At 36.5% G+C, this 17,466-nt stretch overlaps 1 protein-coding gene across 1 annotated transcript in view; it reads left to right on the forward strand.

The window, feature by feature from the left end:
- LOC134528890 (uncharacterized) overlaps positions 1-11,533 on the forward strand; it is a 71,358-nt gene extending 59,825 nt beyond the window's left edge. The window contains exons 6-8 of the mRNA XM_063362557.1: positions 9,052-9,169; positions 10,330-10,482; positions 11,249-11,533. Of these exons, the coding sequence (XP_063218627.1) occupies positions 9,052-9,169; positions 10,330-10,482; positions 11,249-11,358 (381 nt within the window). The 3' untranslated portion in view covers positions 11,359-11,533. The remainder of the gene's footprint in view (positions 1-9,051; positions 9,170-10,329; positions 10,483-11,248) is intronic.
- The last annotated feature ends 5,933 nt before the right edge of the window (positions 11,534-17,466 follow it).

Consider the following 17,466-nt stretch of genomic DNA (forward strand, 5'->3'; position numbering starts at 1 on the left):
GCGAGGGATATTCAAATAGTAAATGTATAGTATATTTCTATTGCCATTATGTTTATTATTTTTTCACTAACATATCGATATAGCTGTAAGTAAAGTACTCTTTAATTAATTTCTCATGGTAGTGAGTCATTAGTATTGTTACGAATGCAAACAGGACCGCGACACGCACCAGGTTCAGAGCTGGCTGGCGGCCCTGCCACGCCACTGGCGTCATGCGCATATCACGTGGCCTCCACTGACGTAAGGCATGCCACGCGTGCCTGGTCAGATTATAAGGGTCGTTGCTACCCCCTCCCCCTCAGCACCCTGAGCATCGTCCTGCCTCGGCGCCGTTATCTATCGCTGAGCGGCCTTGGGGATTCCGCGGGCCACCGCGCGGAGTGGCGATAATGTACGCCACGCTTATTGACTGTTCGGGCGTCGAGTCGGCTCGCGATGACGCGACTCATCACGGCTGCTCTCGTCGGTTCAAAAAGGGTGCCATACATTACTTAAGCAGCGACGCCAGCCCCTGCGGGAGTTACGACCGGATTCCGAGAGAAGGGAAGTGCGACATCGGCGAAGAGGGTGAAAGAGCCCCCTTGAGAGTGACGCGACGCGGAGTTCCACTGAATCGGGAGAGTGCGGCGACTGGGTCACACGAGACGATGTGTGTGGACAGGCGCGTGGTAAGGGGCGAACTACTTTTGGGCCTAGCTCCAGTGCGGAGTGCGAACTGCGTAATTTGACTAACATTGAGTGACTTGAGAATAAACATTTATAAGTGCCAGTGATTTGTGATTAGACATTTTTAAGTACAATTATTTATTATTTTTGTTATATAAGTAATTAATAAAACTGTAAAACTTAATTGGGCTGTCCCTTACGAACCCAGTTCTCCCCACATTATAGGTCGTAACAGTATATACATTTTTTTGAAGCTGGGTTTTTAACAATTACTTTCGCTCATTTCCGGATAAATACATTTTTGTACCATTCAACAATTTAATTATAGTTATAAGAATGATCTAGGCAGGTAAAAAAACAATAGGTAGTAACTAGTCTTCCTCTTAATTTTGGACAGCTTTCATTTGTTTAACTTTTGCCATGCGCCCATACCCACGCTATCTTGCAAGAACCTGTCTTAGTCTTGCTAAGGCATGTCAGCCTTGCTGGGACATCTCTTAGCCTTGCTGGGGCCTGTCTTAGCCTTTCTGGGGCCTGTCAGTCTTTATGAGAGTTGCCTTAGCCTTTCTGGGGCCTGTCTTAATCTTTATGGAGCCTGATCGTTTACAGATATGTTTCGTCTCAGCCTTTGTCACATTTGATACACCCTGGGTGAAAATAATTTTACTAGTCTAGTGTTAGGTGAGCCAGTTGGCCAAGTCCACGCTCAAACACTATGCTGTATTTAACTATTTGCATTAACCATCCATAAAATTTGTGACCTTATTACTGCGGCCCAATCGTTTTAACAATTTAATTCTAAAACTACAGAATTTGTGACCTGCAATTCAAACCTTAATGGTAGATTATCTAATATATTACAAAAGACAAGTCTAGACTTACTTCTATTTCTATGAGACATTATGTTTGTCCTGAGCTGCAAATATAAATATACTCGTATTATACAACATCATCAGTAAAATTTGTGTAATTAATAGAAGGTTTGTCTGCCCATTCGAATCACACAATACGACGATGTCAGCTGACACAAACTACTCAATAGCTACAATCCTATAGATAAAAACCTGGCCATACAAATGTAACGAGAAGCAAATATAGCTTAGTTTTCTGGAAAAACCAAGTGGTCTTTGTTTTGAGAAGTTACAGTATTATGTAACTTTATAACATTTGAAATACTGTAACTAAACAGCAATTCTGAAATGGATAGAAATCTTGGAATATTTTCTATACTGGGGCACCGAAGAGATATTAAATACTTCAGTGGTAAAGACCAATTTGGTAATTTTATTTTAAAGTGCAAAGTGTGAGATAGTGAGAGATAGAACTATACCTAAGAATATTTTATTATGAAAATATATAAAGATGTACTTTTCCTTTTCTGTCTCAGACCTACAGCAGAATAAGTACTTAGCTGCTACGGAAAATGTAGTTTTATTATTTTGTTCCTAAAAGACAAACGTAATTTATATCACGCTAAAATTAAGGTAATATGACAGCCACCTGTTATGTATCAATAGACAGGAAAGTTTAACACATTAAAAGCAATGATTGTAAAACACTTTGTTCCAAGCAAGGGATAATACTAACAGGGTTTTGATCAGTTTATCATTAAACATCAATAAAGAGACGCAGCATGTTGATATTTGCACTAGGAAATGCACACTAGGAATTTAAGATAGTATGCATAGTGTTATGTTTCGCCTTCTCCCATATACCAAATTCCACACCATTCACTTCATCTGCATTGCCCTGGTCCCCGCCAGTCCACATTTATAACAACTGCTCAGCTTACCACAACAGGCCCGCCAATATTGACACACACTACTACAACCGTACACAACACCTCCCTCTTTACATTATTCAACAACATAGTCCTTGAATCTATATGACCATTGTATCACACATCTGTGAAATGTTCTCTTCCTTCACTGAACCTCCCCTGCTGGATCCGGTACTGAGAATCCTCGGAATGGACTTGATCCTGGACTCACAATTTGACATGTCTTTTACTTGTCTAGCATTGGTGGCTGCTGTTAATTCTGGTTCACTTGCTTACCCATCCCAAAATGCTCATCATCGTTGACCCTGCTGAATGCTGGTCTGCTTGTACATTCTCCATCTGCAGTGGCAGTCCTCCTCCTAAATCTTCCAGTCCCTGTATCAAAGCCAGCCCATTCACACTAGAGTATCTACTGGTATTCTCTTGGAATTGTTGTGGGATTGTCTGCCCTTTCTGTGTAAAACTTGATCCACATGCCACCTGTATAATTGAATCGTTTATTTCAGAAACCACCTAAGCGACAAAAATTCCAAAAATGTTGTTTTGTTGGTAGGCCTACTGTTCCATATCACCGATGCTATTTGGCAGCCTTGAAAAGAATCCGTTTATTTCAGAAAGAACCCAAGCGCCATCGCATAGGTTCTTTCTGCGGTAGATTTCACTCGCGACGGTTGGCGGCCTTGACGACATGTGTCACGTGTTCCGTGGCTCGCTGTTTTGTTTGTAGTTTGTATCGAAGGTTACCTACATCCAAACATTGAGTGGATAATATTATTTTTCGTGCGTTTTCGGTGAAAAATAAGGTGTTATTTTGTGGTTTATTATTCATTATTATAGTTCTTAAGCCATGTCTGATAGTTCGGATGATGAACCTAATCCCAAGCGTAGGCGTGGAGTTGTGTACGAAGAAAAATACCAACGGAACATTATTCGGAATGCTTGGCTCAAAGGATTGCAGTACGTCTCGTACAAAGGAAAAGAAGTTCCCAGCAAAGCCCATATGAATGATGTAAACTGTAAGTGCCATTTGAAATGTTATTTGAAACTTACGGATGAAATAATACGAGAACAATGGGAAACATTTTACTCTTTGGAAAGTAAAAACACCCAAGACACGTACCTCCAAGCTTTAATGGAGGTTATGCCTGTGAAACGTAGATGCAAAAACTGCAGCCCTAATGAAAATAACGAGCAAGCTCAAGAAAACCCTGACGTGCCTACTGGTGACTTGGCAAACCGAAAATCCCATTCATACAAGTATAACTTGAAAGTAAATGGTGTTCTTACTCAAGTTTGTAGAGGTGTTTTCTTGGAAGTGTTTCAAATTTCTGACAATAAGAGTCAAAAGAATAAATAAATGTTCTGTCTCACACAAAAGCCCTTCAGATATGAGGGGAAAATCTAGAAGTGGAAACGCACTTCCAGGTAATGTTTGTGTGAGAATACAGCAGCACATTGAGAATTTTGATGTCAAGGAAACCCATTATGGGGGAAAACCTAAAAAATATCTTGACGCTAGGCTTGATGTCGCAAAAATGCATGTAATGTTTATTTTAGACAACCCTGATCTAAAAAATAAAGTAAAGTAAAGTTTCTACAACAAATACTACAAAGAGAACTTTGCCTACTGTTTTGGAAAGCCACAAGTTGATGTGTGTTCAACTTGCGAAAGACTGTCGGCCAAACTGAAAGACAAGGGTTTAAGTGACAATGCTAAAAGAAATGTAGCAGCTGAAAAAATGGTACACTCAAGGCGAGCAAAGAAGTTTTACAAAGCTATGGATGAGGCAAGCAAAAACAAAGATGACGACATGGTCGCACTAGCTTTCGACTATATGCAAAACTTACCCTTGCCACACATACCTGTACAGGAGGTTTTTATATGAGGCAGCTCTGGGTAAATTTGTTTTCGTTACACGATTTGAAAACTAATGCTTCCAAACTGTATGTCTATCATGAGGGCGAAGCAAACAAAGGCCCAGACGAAGTATGTTCAATGCTACTGAACTATTTCAATGACATTCCAGTTAATGTGAAGCATCTCATACTGTTTTGTGATGGTCCATCAGGCCAAAATAAGAATCATACAGTTGTGCGTTTTTTACTAAACCTCTGTGACTCAGGACGGTTTGAAACAATAACTCACAACTTCCCTGTACGTGGCCACTCATTTTCCCCATGTGACAGAGATTTTGGAAGCATAAAGCGTCTCTTGAGAAAGACGGACAGGATTTATACTCCTGATTAATATGCAGAGCTCATGCTAAAAGCTAGTAAGTGTGGCCGATTTACTGTAAATCACCTCACATCAGACGATGTTCTCAGTTTCAAAAAGTGGTGGCCCAAATCATATAAGAAAATGACAAATTCGGACGAAACTTCAGGCAGGAACGTACCAAAAAGAAAATAAGCAGCCATTCAAAGTGTCCAAGTACAAGCAGTTTCTCTACAACAAGGATACTCCGGGAAAATTGGTCGCAAGCGAATACATTGCAGGAATAGAAACATCTACCTTCACATTGCTAAAACTGCCAACCCTCCGGAACTACCAACAGAGAAAGCTTATCCTTTGGGGAAGGTATGTTTACTTTCATTTTACCAAGGTCATTTTAAACGTTTATATTTTTACTTTTAGCTAAAATTTTTTGTAGGACATACCTAACAAATTTTAAAATCTATCGGGTTTTGCACAGTGAGATTTTTGTTTTTAGGTCCCAATCAACCAAAAAAAGATTGATGATATTAAAAAGTTGATGGAGTACACTGTTGGATATGAAGCCTTCTACGACACCATCATCCAATGGCCAACAACTGACCACAAGTTGCCAGAAGACATGCCAGAAGCTGAATAGACCAGATCTGTAGCGTGTAGTCTACTTGTACGAGTATTTTCCGTTTAATGCCTAATAAAAACACTCTTGTTTATACTTAAGTGTGTCTGTTACTTAAATTTGATACCAAAACAGGTAAAAATTAATCTTTTGACTTAATTTCAATATTAATTTTTAAAAAATCACTTTGGATTACACTAACTTATTGCAGAAACCACCTAAGTGAAAAATTTTCAAAAATTTATGACTCAAAAACTTGAAGGAAAAAAAATTAACAAAATAGATTCTTCCAATAGCATGTTCTTGATTTGGTAAAAAAAAATATTTGAAGGAGACTAGACCTATACTTAAACTGCAAAACAGTTTTTTTTAGTTTTCCGAAAGTTGAAAAAGGCGCACATAGGTGGTTTCTGAAATAAAAGATTCAATTCTCCATCATCATCTGTTACTAAATATACTGTATCTCACAAGCTGCCTTCACAGTTACCGACAGTCACTTCTCGTTCCCTCTATAGCTATGGAATGTCACTGGATCTTTCGCAGCAGCTTTCCCACTAACCTTTCAGCTGGAGCAGTTTGTGTTCTACCACTCGCTGTTGTGGGAAGTGCAAAAAGTGCCCTGGCTAGCCTTGTCTGCCAATCTCTGCTACAAAGCTTATTCAACTTCTCTTTAACTGTCTGCACCATAAGCTCAACTTTCCCGTTACTTTATGGGTTGAATGGTGTTAATTAAACAAGTCTGATGCCTTTTTTTTTTTTGCAAACAACCTCATTTCTCGCGATACAAAAGCCTTACCATTGTTGACCCTATACACTCCAGTATGCTATTAACACTAAATACTCATCTTAACTCTGTTATCACTGCAGCATATGACACTGATGGTTCTAACTTCACCTCAGGCCATTTTGAGTATGCATCCATAAGTATCTAAAACACCTATCCTTGAAAGGGTCCGAAAAAATATATGTGCAACCTGCTCAAATGTTTTTCTTCGGAAGGCCAACTAACTTTTTTTTTTAACTTGAGTAAATTTACTCTTAAGCTTTGGCATTCACGACATTGCCCCACGAACTATTCAATGTTGTGATCCATTCTAGACCACCACATGTAGCTACTTGCCACTTATTTACAGTACAATCCCATCATGGCCTGCATGCAGCATTTTCAGGAGGCTTCCCTGCAACACTGTAGGTATATCCACCCGAATACCCACAGCAGGCAGCCTTTGTACAGTGATAGTTCGTTTTGACAACTCCAGTAAGGGCTAAGCTCATCAGTAAGATTACCTGCTGGCCAACCAGATAGCATATTTTTCTTCACATTGCCGAGAAATGGATCTTCATCTGTCAAGCTAGCCAATATAGTAGCCTCAATAGGATCTATAAGGGCTTCCAGCATTAGTACATCTCCAACCACTGGGATGTTAATCGCCGAAGCAGCTATAGGAAGTATACTCAAGGCATCAGCATGTCCTATCTGTGTACCTGGTTTATGGATGATGTGGTAATCATACATAGACAACCACAGGCTTCAACCTAACAATCTTGGCGATTATATGTCAGGAGTATGCTTCTTGGGGTCCAAAAGCCGAAGAAGTAGCTTATAATCTGTGACAACGATGAATGGCCTTGCGGTCAAATACTGCCAGAACTTTGTAACCCCAAAAATGATAGCCAAGGCCTCCTTATCGATCTGCGAATAATTCTTTTCAGGTTTTTGTAAGGTCCTTGACCCAAAAAAAATGGTGCTTCACAGCCATCTTCTGTGACACGGGCCAGTACAGACCATATTCTGAAACATCACAAGTTAACATGATCGGCTTCCTTCCATCATAATGCATGAGCACCGCCTCTGACTGTATAAGTTATTTAATTGCCCTAAAAGCCTTGTCATGTCCTGTCTATTCCCACACTTTTCCATGGTCCAGCAGCTGATGTAAGTAACACTTGTTTTTCCAGGTAAGAATCTCTCATTAAAAGTTCAACAAACCCAAGAAAGCCTGTAGTTCTTTCTTAGTGGTAAGTGCTGGGGTCTCGTGGATTGATTTCACTTTATCATCTGTTCGGGTGAATACCAATACTATCTACTCTGTAACCTAAAAATGTTACGGATGATGCTCCAAAAACCCACTTGGGTCACTTAAGCCGCAGTCCTGGTCCTCAATTCGTTGTAGCACCTGTATCACCAGTGTTCATTTGGTACTGTAAATAATATATCGCCCAGCAAGACTAGAAACCCAGGAATTCCTGTCAGAAAGGTTAACGTTAAACACTGAAAAATAGCTGTCACATTAAAAAAAACCAGAATGTAATAGTTTAACCTTAAATAACCATTTCATTGTATTTGCTGTTTAGACTTCGACTTTAGTCTCATCCATAGCCAACTGCAAGTATGCTTCTGCTAAGTCCAACTTGGAAAACACTTTCCTACCTGCTAAGTCTAAAAATGCCTCAGTTATGGTGGGTAGTGGGAAGATATTTTTCTTACATATCACACTGACAGTACATTGATAGTTCCCACATATTCATATTGATCCATCAGCCTTGCAAACTGGCACTAAGGGTGTTGCCCACTGCGAATAAGCTACTAGTTCGTAAACCCCAAGAGCAACCAAATGATCAATTTCTTTCTCGACACTCTCTGTTTAAGAAAAAACTACAGATCGACTTTTGCGAAATACCGGTTTTGGCATCTGAAATTACCTCTATGCTTACCAGTGGCCCATTATAGTAACCCAGTTCCACAGCATTAAATACCTGATAACTTATGCAGCCTTTCCCATCTGAAAGCTATTTACTCTTTCAATGGTTGTCCCTAAGGGTTGCATCTAACTACGACCCAACAGACATGGGCCCTTCCCATCAGCCACTAAGAAACATAACCTAGCTAATGACAATTAAGTTCTTACATCTACCTCTAATGATCCCAGCACTTTCAGTTTTTTATTTGGGACCATGTGTGGCACACCAAGTTTGCATCTTGCAGCACTAGTTACTCTGGCCACAATAGCTTGAGTTTATCGTCGCTAATTATAGTGTGACCTGCACCTGTGTCCACTTCCGTGTTCAGTTTTCTTTCATCTAACCATACTTTCATGTGAATTGGTGGTCGACAGCCATGTTGTACAAGCTGTATGTTGCTGCCTCAGTCTCTGAAGAATCATAATCCTCCTTCATGCTGTAATTAGCACTACCATTTCCATCTTTCGTTCCCTTGGGCACAACACTGCTGGAGGTTTGATTATTTTTTATGTATGCATGCTCTAAATGACCTGGTTTGGAACAGTAATGGCAAACCGTACCTTGATGTCTGCAACCTTGTGGATTATGCCAGCCATTGCATCGCCTGCAGGATTGTGACTACTCTGTGGCTGGCTTACTTCCTGTCACCCACCTGTTGGGTCTGCTGCCCGGTGCATTCCTTTTGTTGAAGGTATTGTGTTGTTTGGATATGTGTCTATGGTCTGATGCATTCTTCTGTGTCCTTAACTCTGACACTGCTTCTACTAAGTCATTCATGGTTCCACGCAAATCATGTACATTCCGACTTGCTGTTTCCGCTGCTGTAGCCAAGTCCACTGGATCTTTATATGTCAGTTGCTTAACTCACATATCCCTTACCCCAAATCTTGAGCCACTGTTGTTGGTGGAATTTACGGGCTTTACAATGATTCAAAATTATTTTTTTTGTAAGTGCTAAGGGTTTGTAATATGGCTTTAACAAAAACGGAACATCAATTTGGTTCTAAAACATCTTACCTCTTTTTTTTCCAGAACAACTTGAACTACGTAATCTGTATTAAGAAAAATCCTGGATATTGTTCGATCACATACACAAATGTCGATAGAAATGGTGTGGAATATCCATTTAAGTTGCTCAATGTGGATGCAGGTACGTGTGAATTCATAGATATGCTGCACTTTCAAATATTTTGAACACCTAGGCAACCAGTCTGCACATAATTAAGAAAAATTTCTAAATAAAAATAGCTTATGCTTTGGGAAAGGAAATGGATATAAGAACTTAACCAAAACTTTAACTTATCTTCAAGAAACTAGTGTGAGCCCTAAGTATCACATCTTATAGTCGTTAAAATCATCCAAATTCATCGTTCAAATTTGTTTGTCTTTAAGAGTTAAATAGGTGTTTGTGTTGTTCGTTTAAATTTATCTAAGACTTCAGTTATAAATGTTGGAAACTTAAGCGCATGTGAAATAAATTCTTGCGAATTTGTGCATCTTTAGTTTGCATCAAATACTTACTGAAAAAAACCAATTGGCCATTTAATGTTACACTTAGAAGCATGTTTCTTATTAACGGACTACCTGAGGTTACTCTCTGTGGGTTAATTTTTATAAGGAATAAAAATCAATATATGTTAATTAGACCATTTGATAAAGTACGATAAAATACACTGTATTAAAACTGAGTAATTCATTGCTTAGATTAAATAAAATATTTATTGGGACAACACATTGTCGGGTCACTAGAGCAGGCGCAGCAGATGCGAGAGTAGCAGGTTGCGTATTGTGCAGTTGACTGTCGGCCGACTTGTGAGCAGGCCGCAACATATGTATTGGAAGTGAGTGACTCACAACACATACAGGAGTAGCAGGTTGCGTATTGTGCAGTTGACTGTCGGCCGACTTGTAAGCAGGTCGCAGCAGATGTCTTGAAAGTGACTCGCAACAAAAACAGGAGTTCCTGTGTTTTGAGCAATTGACTGTCGGAATTGTTTAAAGTGGTATTGGTTAATGGATTTCACTATCATATATTTGTTTATATCAAAGGAACAAGAAATAATTTTTTGTTCATTTTTTATGACATTAATTTGGTATATTATTTTGTGAAACAATATTAATTAATATGCAGTAAAAGATGATAAAGCCCAATGAATTATATATGTCATTTTCAAAATGTAACTGTTGTTTTGTTATAGCTAATATTGCGAATATTGGTATCTTCTGAGAGAAAATGTTAAGATCTTTAATTATGAATCTCTGTCATAATTTCCCTTCACAAAGATATTTTTGTTGTTTTTTTTGTTGAAGATGGTCAATCAGTAATCCCAAGAAATCAAGCTGGAGCAGATGTTTTCAATTGTCCAGATGATTACATAATCATCAGTGGGATACGTCTTTGCGGAGAAAAGTTGAATGATGCCACGGTTGACATTGACTTCAGAAACAATGCTCCTGTTACAGGTAAGGTTAATTTTATGGTCTCCTTTAATTACAATTTTATAACAAACATTTATATGTGAACTTTATCTTGTTTTCTGGTTAATCCCACCTTCTAACTACGAGTTTTTTTCCCAAATGAATAGTTTTACAGTCAGATTACGTCAAAAATATTTTTAAAAAATGGATACAACCTCAGTTACTAGAATTAAGAAATACATATTTGATATTCTTATGCCATAGCCTAGCATTGTTGTGTACATACAGCTGCCAAAAACTATGCAAAATTGAAAACATGTACATCAAATATTTTTATCCTCTCTCTTTGAATTCAGTGATGTGTTAAAAATACGTTTTCTGTTTTATAATGTAACTTATTTAACATTTAATTGATTAGGTATTTTTATATTGCTTTTATGTGTATTTTAGTTTTTATAATATAATTTGTTTTAAAAAAAAAACCTGGTTCCAAAAAACATTGTGGTATAAAGACTAATCACGTAAAAATTGTTTAGAAAAGGTTTACCTATATATTTGATGTGGAATTGGTTGGAAATGTGATCACCGATTTCTAATTTAAACATATTTTCTGCACTTTTAATTCGTTTTGACACTTACGCAGAGCATATAGGTTGTTAACTGAGCAACTTCTATAAACATGTCTATTTTTTTCAGTTTGTTATAAAAAATACTTTTTTTTATTAGGTACACTGATTATGGAATTCTCATTGTGTTATGCACTCCATTGGTGCCAAAATTAAATGCTTCATCTAACAATTTATTTTTTCAGATGAAACAAATGGACCATTTCTGGTGTACGTTCACACTGATAACAGTGTAACTGATCGAGGATTCAAGCTACTGTACATGCAGAATTTGTGTATGTCAACATACCAGTGACCTTTAGAGCCACCTTTGGTTTCAAAAGAAAAGTGATCCATGATTACATGCTTTTAGTAAGTGATATCATCACAATGAATTCGTGAGGGAAGAAAGAGACTTACAAAATAAACATGTGAATCCAAGGTCGAAATAATGTGAGAAATCAAGAGTGGTTTTTAAGATGGAACTTTAAATGGAAGGGTTATTTATTTTTATTTATAAAAATATTTTAAGCAGGTGTTATAGTAATATTTATGTAATAAAAAGTGTTGAATATTTATATTATAAGAGTTTAATTTCCAAAGAGTTTACACCTTCACTAACCTATACACTATTCCGGAATATGAATGTGTGACAGTGACTAGTTCTCATTTCCTTAGCAATTGTCCTGAATAGCCTGATTTAGTGTTGGGTTGATTCAAATTCTGGAATCAGCCGATTCCATCGATTTGAATGAGATCAAAAAATACGGAATCCAATGGTTTCCATATTGAAGCTGGTTGATTATTTTCCTATAGCAAAACCTCAAAATTACAAATGTCCTAAATTTTTAATAATACCATCAAGGTTGATTATTCAATACCTGAAGCTGATAGATTTTATTTCCCTATTGCAAAACTTTATCCATAGTGATTAAAACCTCTAAATCATAAATTAATAATCTAATTTGGCATTATTTAGTCTTTGTCAAAGTATTCAAATACAGCAAATGTTATGTAACATTATTTATATTACTTATATTTATTTTGTTTGGCAAATTTTAAAAATAAACATAATGATTTTAGTTGTACTGTACGAAACAAACTAACATTCGCAAGTTAATTTGTTTTTTGGGCTGCCAGGTATGTTAAATTATGATTCCTTAAATTCATTAGTTACTTAATATTTGTTATTGTTAATGAATAACATTAATTGCAAATACATTCGTAAAATAACATGAATAATTTTTTATCCAAGTACATACATTAGGAAGAGTTTGATAAACTTAAAAAAAGAATATAAAATCTGATGATATCGAAATTGAAGAATCGATTGAATATTCAAATGAGAACTGAAATTAGGATCAGAATATTTTAGGAATTGACTCAACATTACTTAATACCTACTACTATTTAATTTTAAGATTTTATCATGAAACTGGTGTATCAGAATCATAAGTATTTGTACCATTTCCTCTGGCCATAGTACATAGGTTACATATATTTTTATTAAATCAATTTTGAGGATTATTTTCACATTCCAAAAATATTCAACTTTTGAATACTGTATCACCAAAAGAATCCATTTCATAACTCTTCATAAAAACCATTTTCTAATATTTATCAACCATATTCTATCATAAAAACCATTTTCTAATATTCATCAACCATATTCTATGTGACTCTAGACAAAAGAAAATATTTATTATTTCATCCAATCCTAAATTATAAAGTATAAAAAATTATGATAAATTTTGAATTTCGGAAAGTATTAGGGCTGGACTGGTTTGGTAAAGCAGGAAAGTTAATAAATTCATATAAAAACTTTTAAACTTCCATGCAAATTTATTTACAAAATGCATTCCATTCAGAATTATTAGAATAATCAATTTCTAAAGGTGCTTTTAAACTGAAGCAAAGGTTTCCTTTTCCTAAAAGAGTAGTTATTTTTACTCTAATATTTTAGTTCTATGGGCGATTAAATAACCTACTTTCTATAATAACCACTGGTTTGAATGAAATTATTCTTAACTTTACTGTGACAAGTTGTGACATAATCTTTGGTTATGTAGTAGTCCATGTATTTTTTCTGCAACTAGCAAGGGTGTTGATTGATGAATTTTTTTGATGAATTTTTTGATTCATATTACTGCATGTGTTTAATTTGTCACAGGAAAAACATCTTACATGAGAAAAACATTGTTGGTGGAAAGTCATTTTAGATACTGTGAATTAACATTACTGGATGTGTTTGTACCTAATTGGTGTAGAACTGTTTTTTAAATTTAGAGTGTTTTTGCTACGGCCTTCAATTTGTAAAAGACCTATTTATAATATGTGATCTTTTGGTTGTGTTGTATAGGTTACTATTATTTAATGTCTTTAGATTAGCAAAATTAGATCTTGTAACATTCAGTATTTAGAGCACACATCTTAAATAAATGATAATGGAGTGATCTTCCTGAACCTGGTTATGAATTCCCAGCCAATGTAGATAGCAGATGGCTGTGGCATGACTAAAGTACACTATGCGAGATGATTCTGCGAAGGTTCACCATTGTCTATCACTGTATGGAGGTGAAGAAAAAACTTAACACCCAGTCCTAAACCCGGGAAGGAAATTTTCTACAAGTGGAAAATCCCAAACCTAAACCTAGCCAGAAGTCAAACCTAGACTTTTGGTTCACCAATCAGGAACTCCAAACACTGAGCCACATGTAGACCATCTTAAAATATGAAAGGCAAAATACACAGCATTTACAAAAATCTTAGCTTGTACAGTAGAGAACCATTGGTTGGGCGCATGAGCTCTAAAAGCACGGAAGTGCTAACGATGTAACGCTGACACTGGCTTGTGCAACATATGCCTCTTCAATTCCACGACAAGGTTCTGAACTGGAGTGCAATCTCTGTATCGGTAACCCACTTCTATGAGTAGAGGCAAGATTGTATGGTCATTAGCAATAAAACCAAGATAACACTGAAATGGAAGTCAGTACACTGTATAGCACTGAAAAGCAAGGCAAAACCCTAAATTTAACGAAATTCACCCGAATGCTTTATTTTGTCTATTAAAATAGAAAAATTCAATTTGTAAATCTTAATAGATTTTTAATTTAAAAATTTAACTGTTGTGAACTATGTACAAATATTTATTTATAGCTTCTAGTAAAATTCTTTTTGAAATTATAATGGAAAAAAAATAAATAAAAATAAGTTTTATTTTAAACCTTAAATAACAAGTACAAACAAAAATATTGAATATCTGATACCATACACATGTAGCTCAAGGCATACAGAGAAGCATCAAAAGAAAATGCAAATAAATTGGGCTTCCAACATTGCATATTGATTTTTTGATGTGTAAACATCTTAGCTCTAAGTAAACTGCATTTGGTAGGGATAATTTTGTAAAATGGAGTGGAAGCCGATGAACAGAAATGTGTTACAAAGATGGCGGACCCATGTGTAACAACATAAACCCGTAATAATTCACTTTCATAAACAATGGAGGGCATACTAAACGTAACTTATTGGTGTACAAAATGAAAATTTATGATAGTGAAACTACTTTGGAATATATTTGATAAGACTAAAAAGTCATAGTAAAAAGAAATCACAAGTTTAAAAATACATAATAAAACAGGCATTATACTGATCATAATATATATTCTCCATATAAATTCCCAAGAGGCTTACTAGCACATTTATATAGCCATTAGCAGATACTGAGGGGGGCCATAACGGTAAACCACTCCCCCCTCTGCCGAAACCTGAATAAATTTCATATTTTCTGCTAATTCCTAATCATAGTTTTTCCAAACTTACTAAAGCATTATTTTATCGCAGTTCTATAGATAAAAGGGCATTTCTAAGCCACAAATAAAATGTGCTAAGTATTTCGATTGTAAATGTACTAAAATTCTGTTAGAAAATTTCATTTGGCCCCCTGACCATCATTCTGGATACGCCTTTGAGTAGAACGCCTGCTTGGTAACCTTAAGGTTGTATGACCCAAAACAATTTATTCCTGATTTTAATATTTAAATAATGTTTACATATAAGCGAATTTTCGTAAGTAAAGAATTGTCTCTAAAACTGGTAGTTTTTGAGCTACATGAGCTCAAAGTTTATTTTTTTTTTAGCATTTCTTGTAGCATGGATATCAGTAGTATATAATAGTATTTACTGGATCAGGCTTCAGGCTGTGGATTGAAGATTGTCGGTGTCCGCCATCTTGGATTGTGACGTCACGGCGGCCATCTTGGATTGTGACGTCACGGCGGCCATCTTGGATAAGCGTAACGGGACACATCGTAACGGGACATAACGTAACGGGACAAGTAGATCACGGCAGCCATCTTGGATCCGCCATCTGTAAATCGAGCGCCCCACTCATGATGAAATGTTCGTCTCTGTCACCATATTGATTTTTTTCTGTTCCGCCGCAGGCCGCCATCTTGGATACCGTCGACATGGTTTCTGTTGTTTGTTCCTAGATAGCGCCAGCATCGCTCTTGATTTTTTTTGTTCCGCCGCAGGCCGCCATCTTGGATACCGTCGACTTTGTTTCTGTCGTTTGTTCCTAGAGAGCGCCAGCGTCGCTCTGTCTCATCACATAAGGTCGATGTTCCATTACCTACCATAGCTATTATGAACCTTATCGACATTTTAAATTTAATTTTTTATGAAAAATATATTGGAAACGCTGTGATTCGAACCATCGCAGCTCTGATCTCTAGGTTGGAAAACATACGCCTTTAACCGCTCGGCCATCGAGACATTTACCAGACCGAAGATTAAATAAGGTATATATAAAAATAACATGCATATTTGGACTTGTAATTTTTTTAATTTAAAGTAATAATAGCACCACCTGTTCGAGACAGACCTACCATCTTGTCATTTGGCCGCCATCTTGAAAATCCGTAATTTTTATGCTAGAGATGCGGGAAAAAGTTCAAAATTCATTAAATAAATTGACAATAAATATAATGATTGATTATATCGATTCCCGTCCTTGGTTCGAAACCGGTGAGGGTAAAAAATAAAAAAAAATCAGATCCTTCCTCCACAGAAGCCACCTACAGACCGATCTACCGTCACCAATACCAAGGTTCATATATCGTCAGCTGATATAACGTCATGTCCGCCATCTTGTCTTCATACGCTGGAGACTACCATCTTGTTTTCGTCGGCTAGACTGTGCCGATACCATGTTAGTATAATTATCTGGTCACCACACCATTGACCTTGACCTTTGACCTTGACCTTGAAATTTGACCCTGACCTTGAAATTTGACCCTGACCTTAAAATTTGACCTTGACCTTGAAATTTGACCTTGACCTTGAAATTTGACCTTGACCTTGAAATTTGACCTTGACCTTGAAATTTGACCTTGACTTTGAAATTTGACCTTGAAATGAAATTTGACCTTCACCTTGAAATTTGACCTTCACCTTGAAATTTGACCTTGACTTTGAAATTTGACCTTCACCTTGAAATTTGACCATGACTTTGAAGTTTGACTTTGTCCTTGTCGACCATCATGGACCCGTCATTTAATGTTCAGTAGATGCTACCAGGAGCTACCTCCTGCTGGAGTACGTTATCTTGTGTGTGTACTCATATTATAGAGTACATTTCCATCTGGATAATTTCATTCTAACCCGCTACAGTGCAGTAAACATTTATTAACGAGGTGCAATTATTTAGCTATAAATTCAGGAAAAAATCCAAAATTCATCAAAGAATTCACTAATTAATTTACATATTGAATCGCTGGATTCCTGCCCTCGATTCGATACTTGAAGAGTGACAGTTGTAACTAAATATTAAATAAATTTTAGATTTTGTTTTCCATTGCCGTTCCTGTAATTTATTAATCATTCACTCTTCAAAAATAAAACACAAGTCAATATACCTGACCATCTAAATAAATACAGTGCCGCTATGCTTCACATGAAATTCTAGTTTTTTTAATATTTAGATTAACCTTTAAAATGTTCATGTACAAAACCATCCATACATATACACCAAGCGTCTTCGGACCGCAAGACCGAGTCATGAACAATGTCAGTCATATAGACCATGAACTCAGTACACACAGGAAAATGGAATTTACACACAGGAAAACGGAATTTACACATAGGAAACGGGACATACAAACAGAAAAACGAAATGTACAAACAGGAAAACGAAATGTACAAACAGGAAAACGAAATGTACACACAGGAAAACGAAATGTACACACAGGAAAACGAAATGTACACACAGGAAAACGAAATGTACACACAGGAAAACGAAATGTACAAACAGGAAAACGAAATGTACAAACAGGAAAACGAAATGTACAAACAGGAAAACAAAATGTACACACAGGAAAACGAAATGTACACACAGGAAAACGAAATGTACACACAGGAA

The sequence above is a fragment of the Bacillus rossius genome, chromosome 2 (assembly GCF_032445375.1).
Source record: "Bacillus rossius redtenbacheri isolate Brsri chromosome 2, Brsri_v3, whole genome shotgun sequence".
In the NCBI taxonomy this organism is placed as follows: domain Eukaryota; kingdom Metazoa; phylum Arthropoda; class Insecta; order Phasmatodea; family Bacillidae; genus Bacillus; species Bacillus rossius.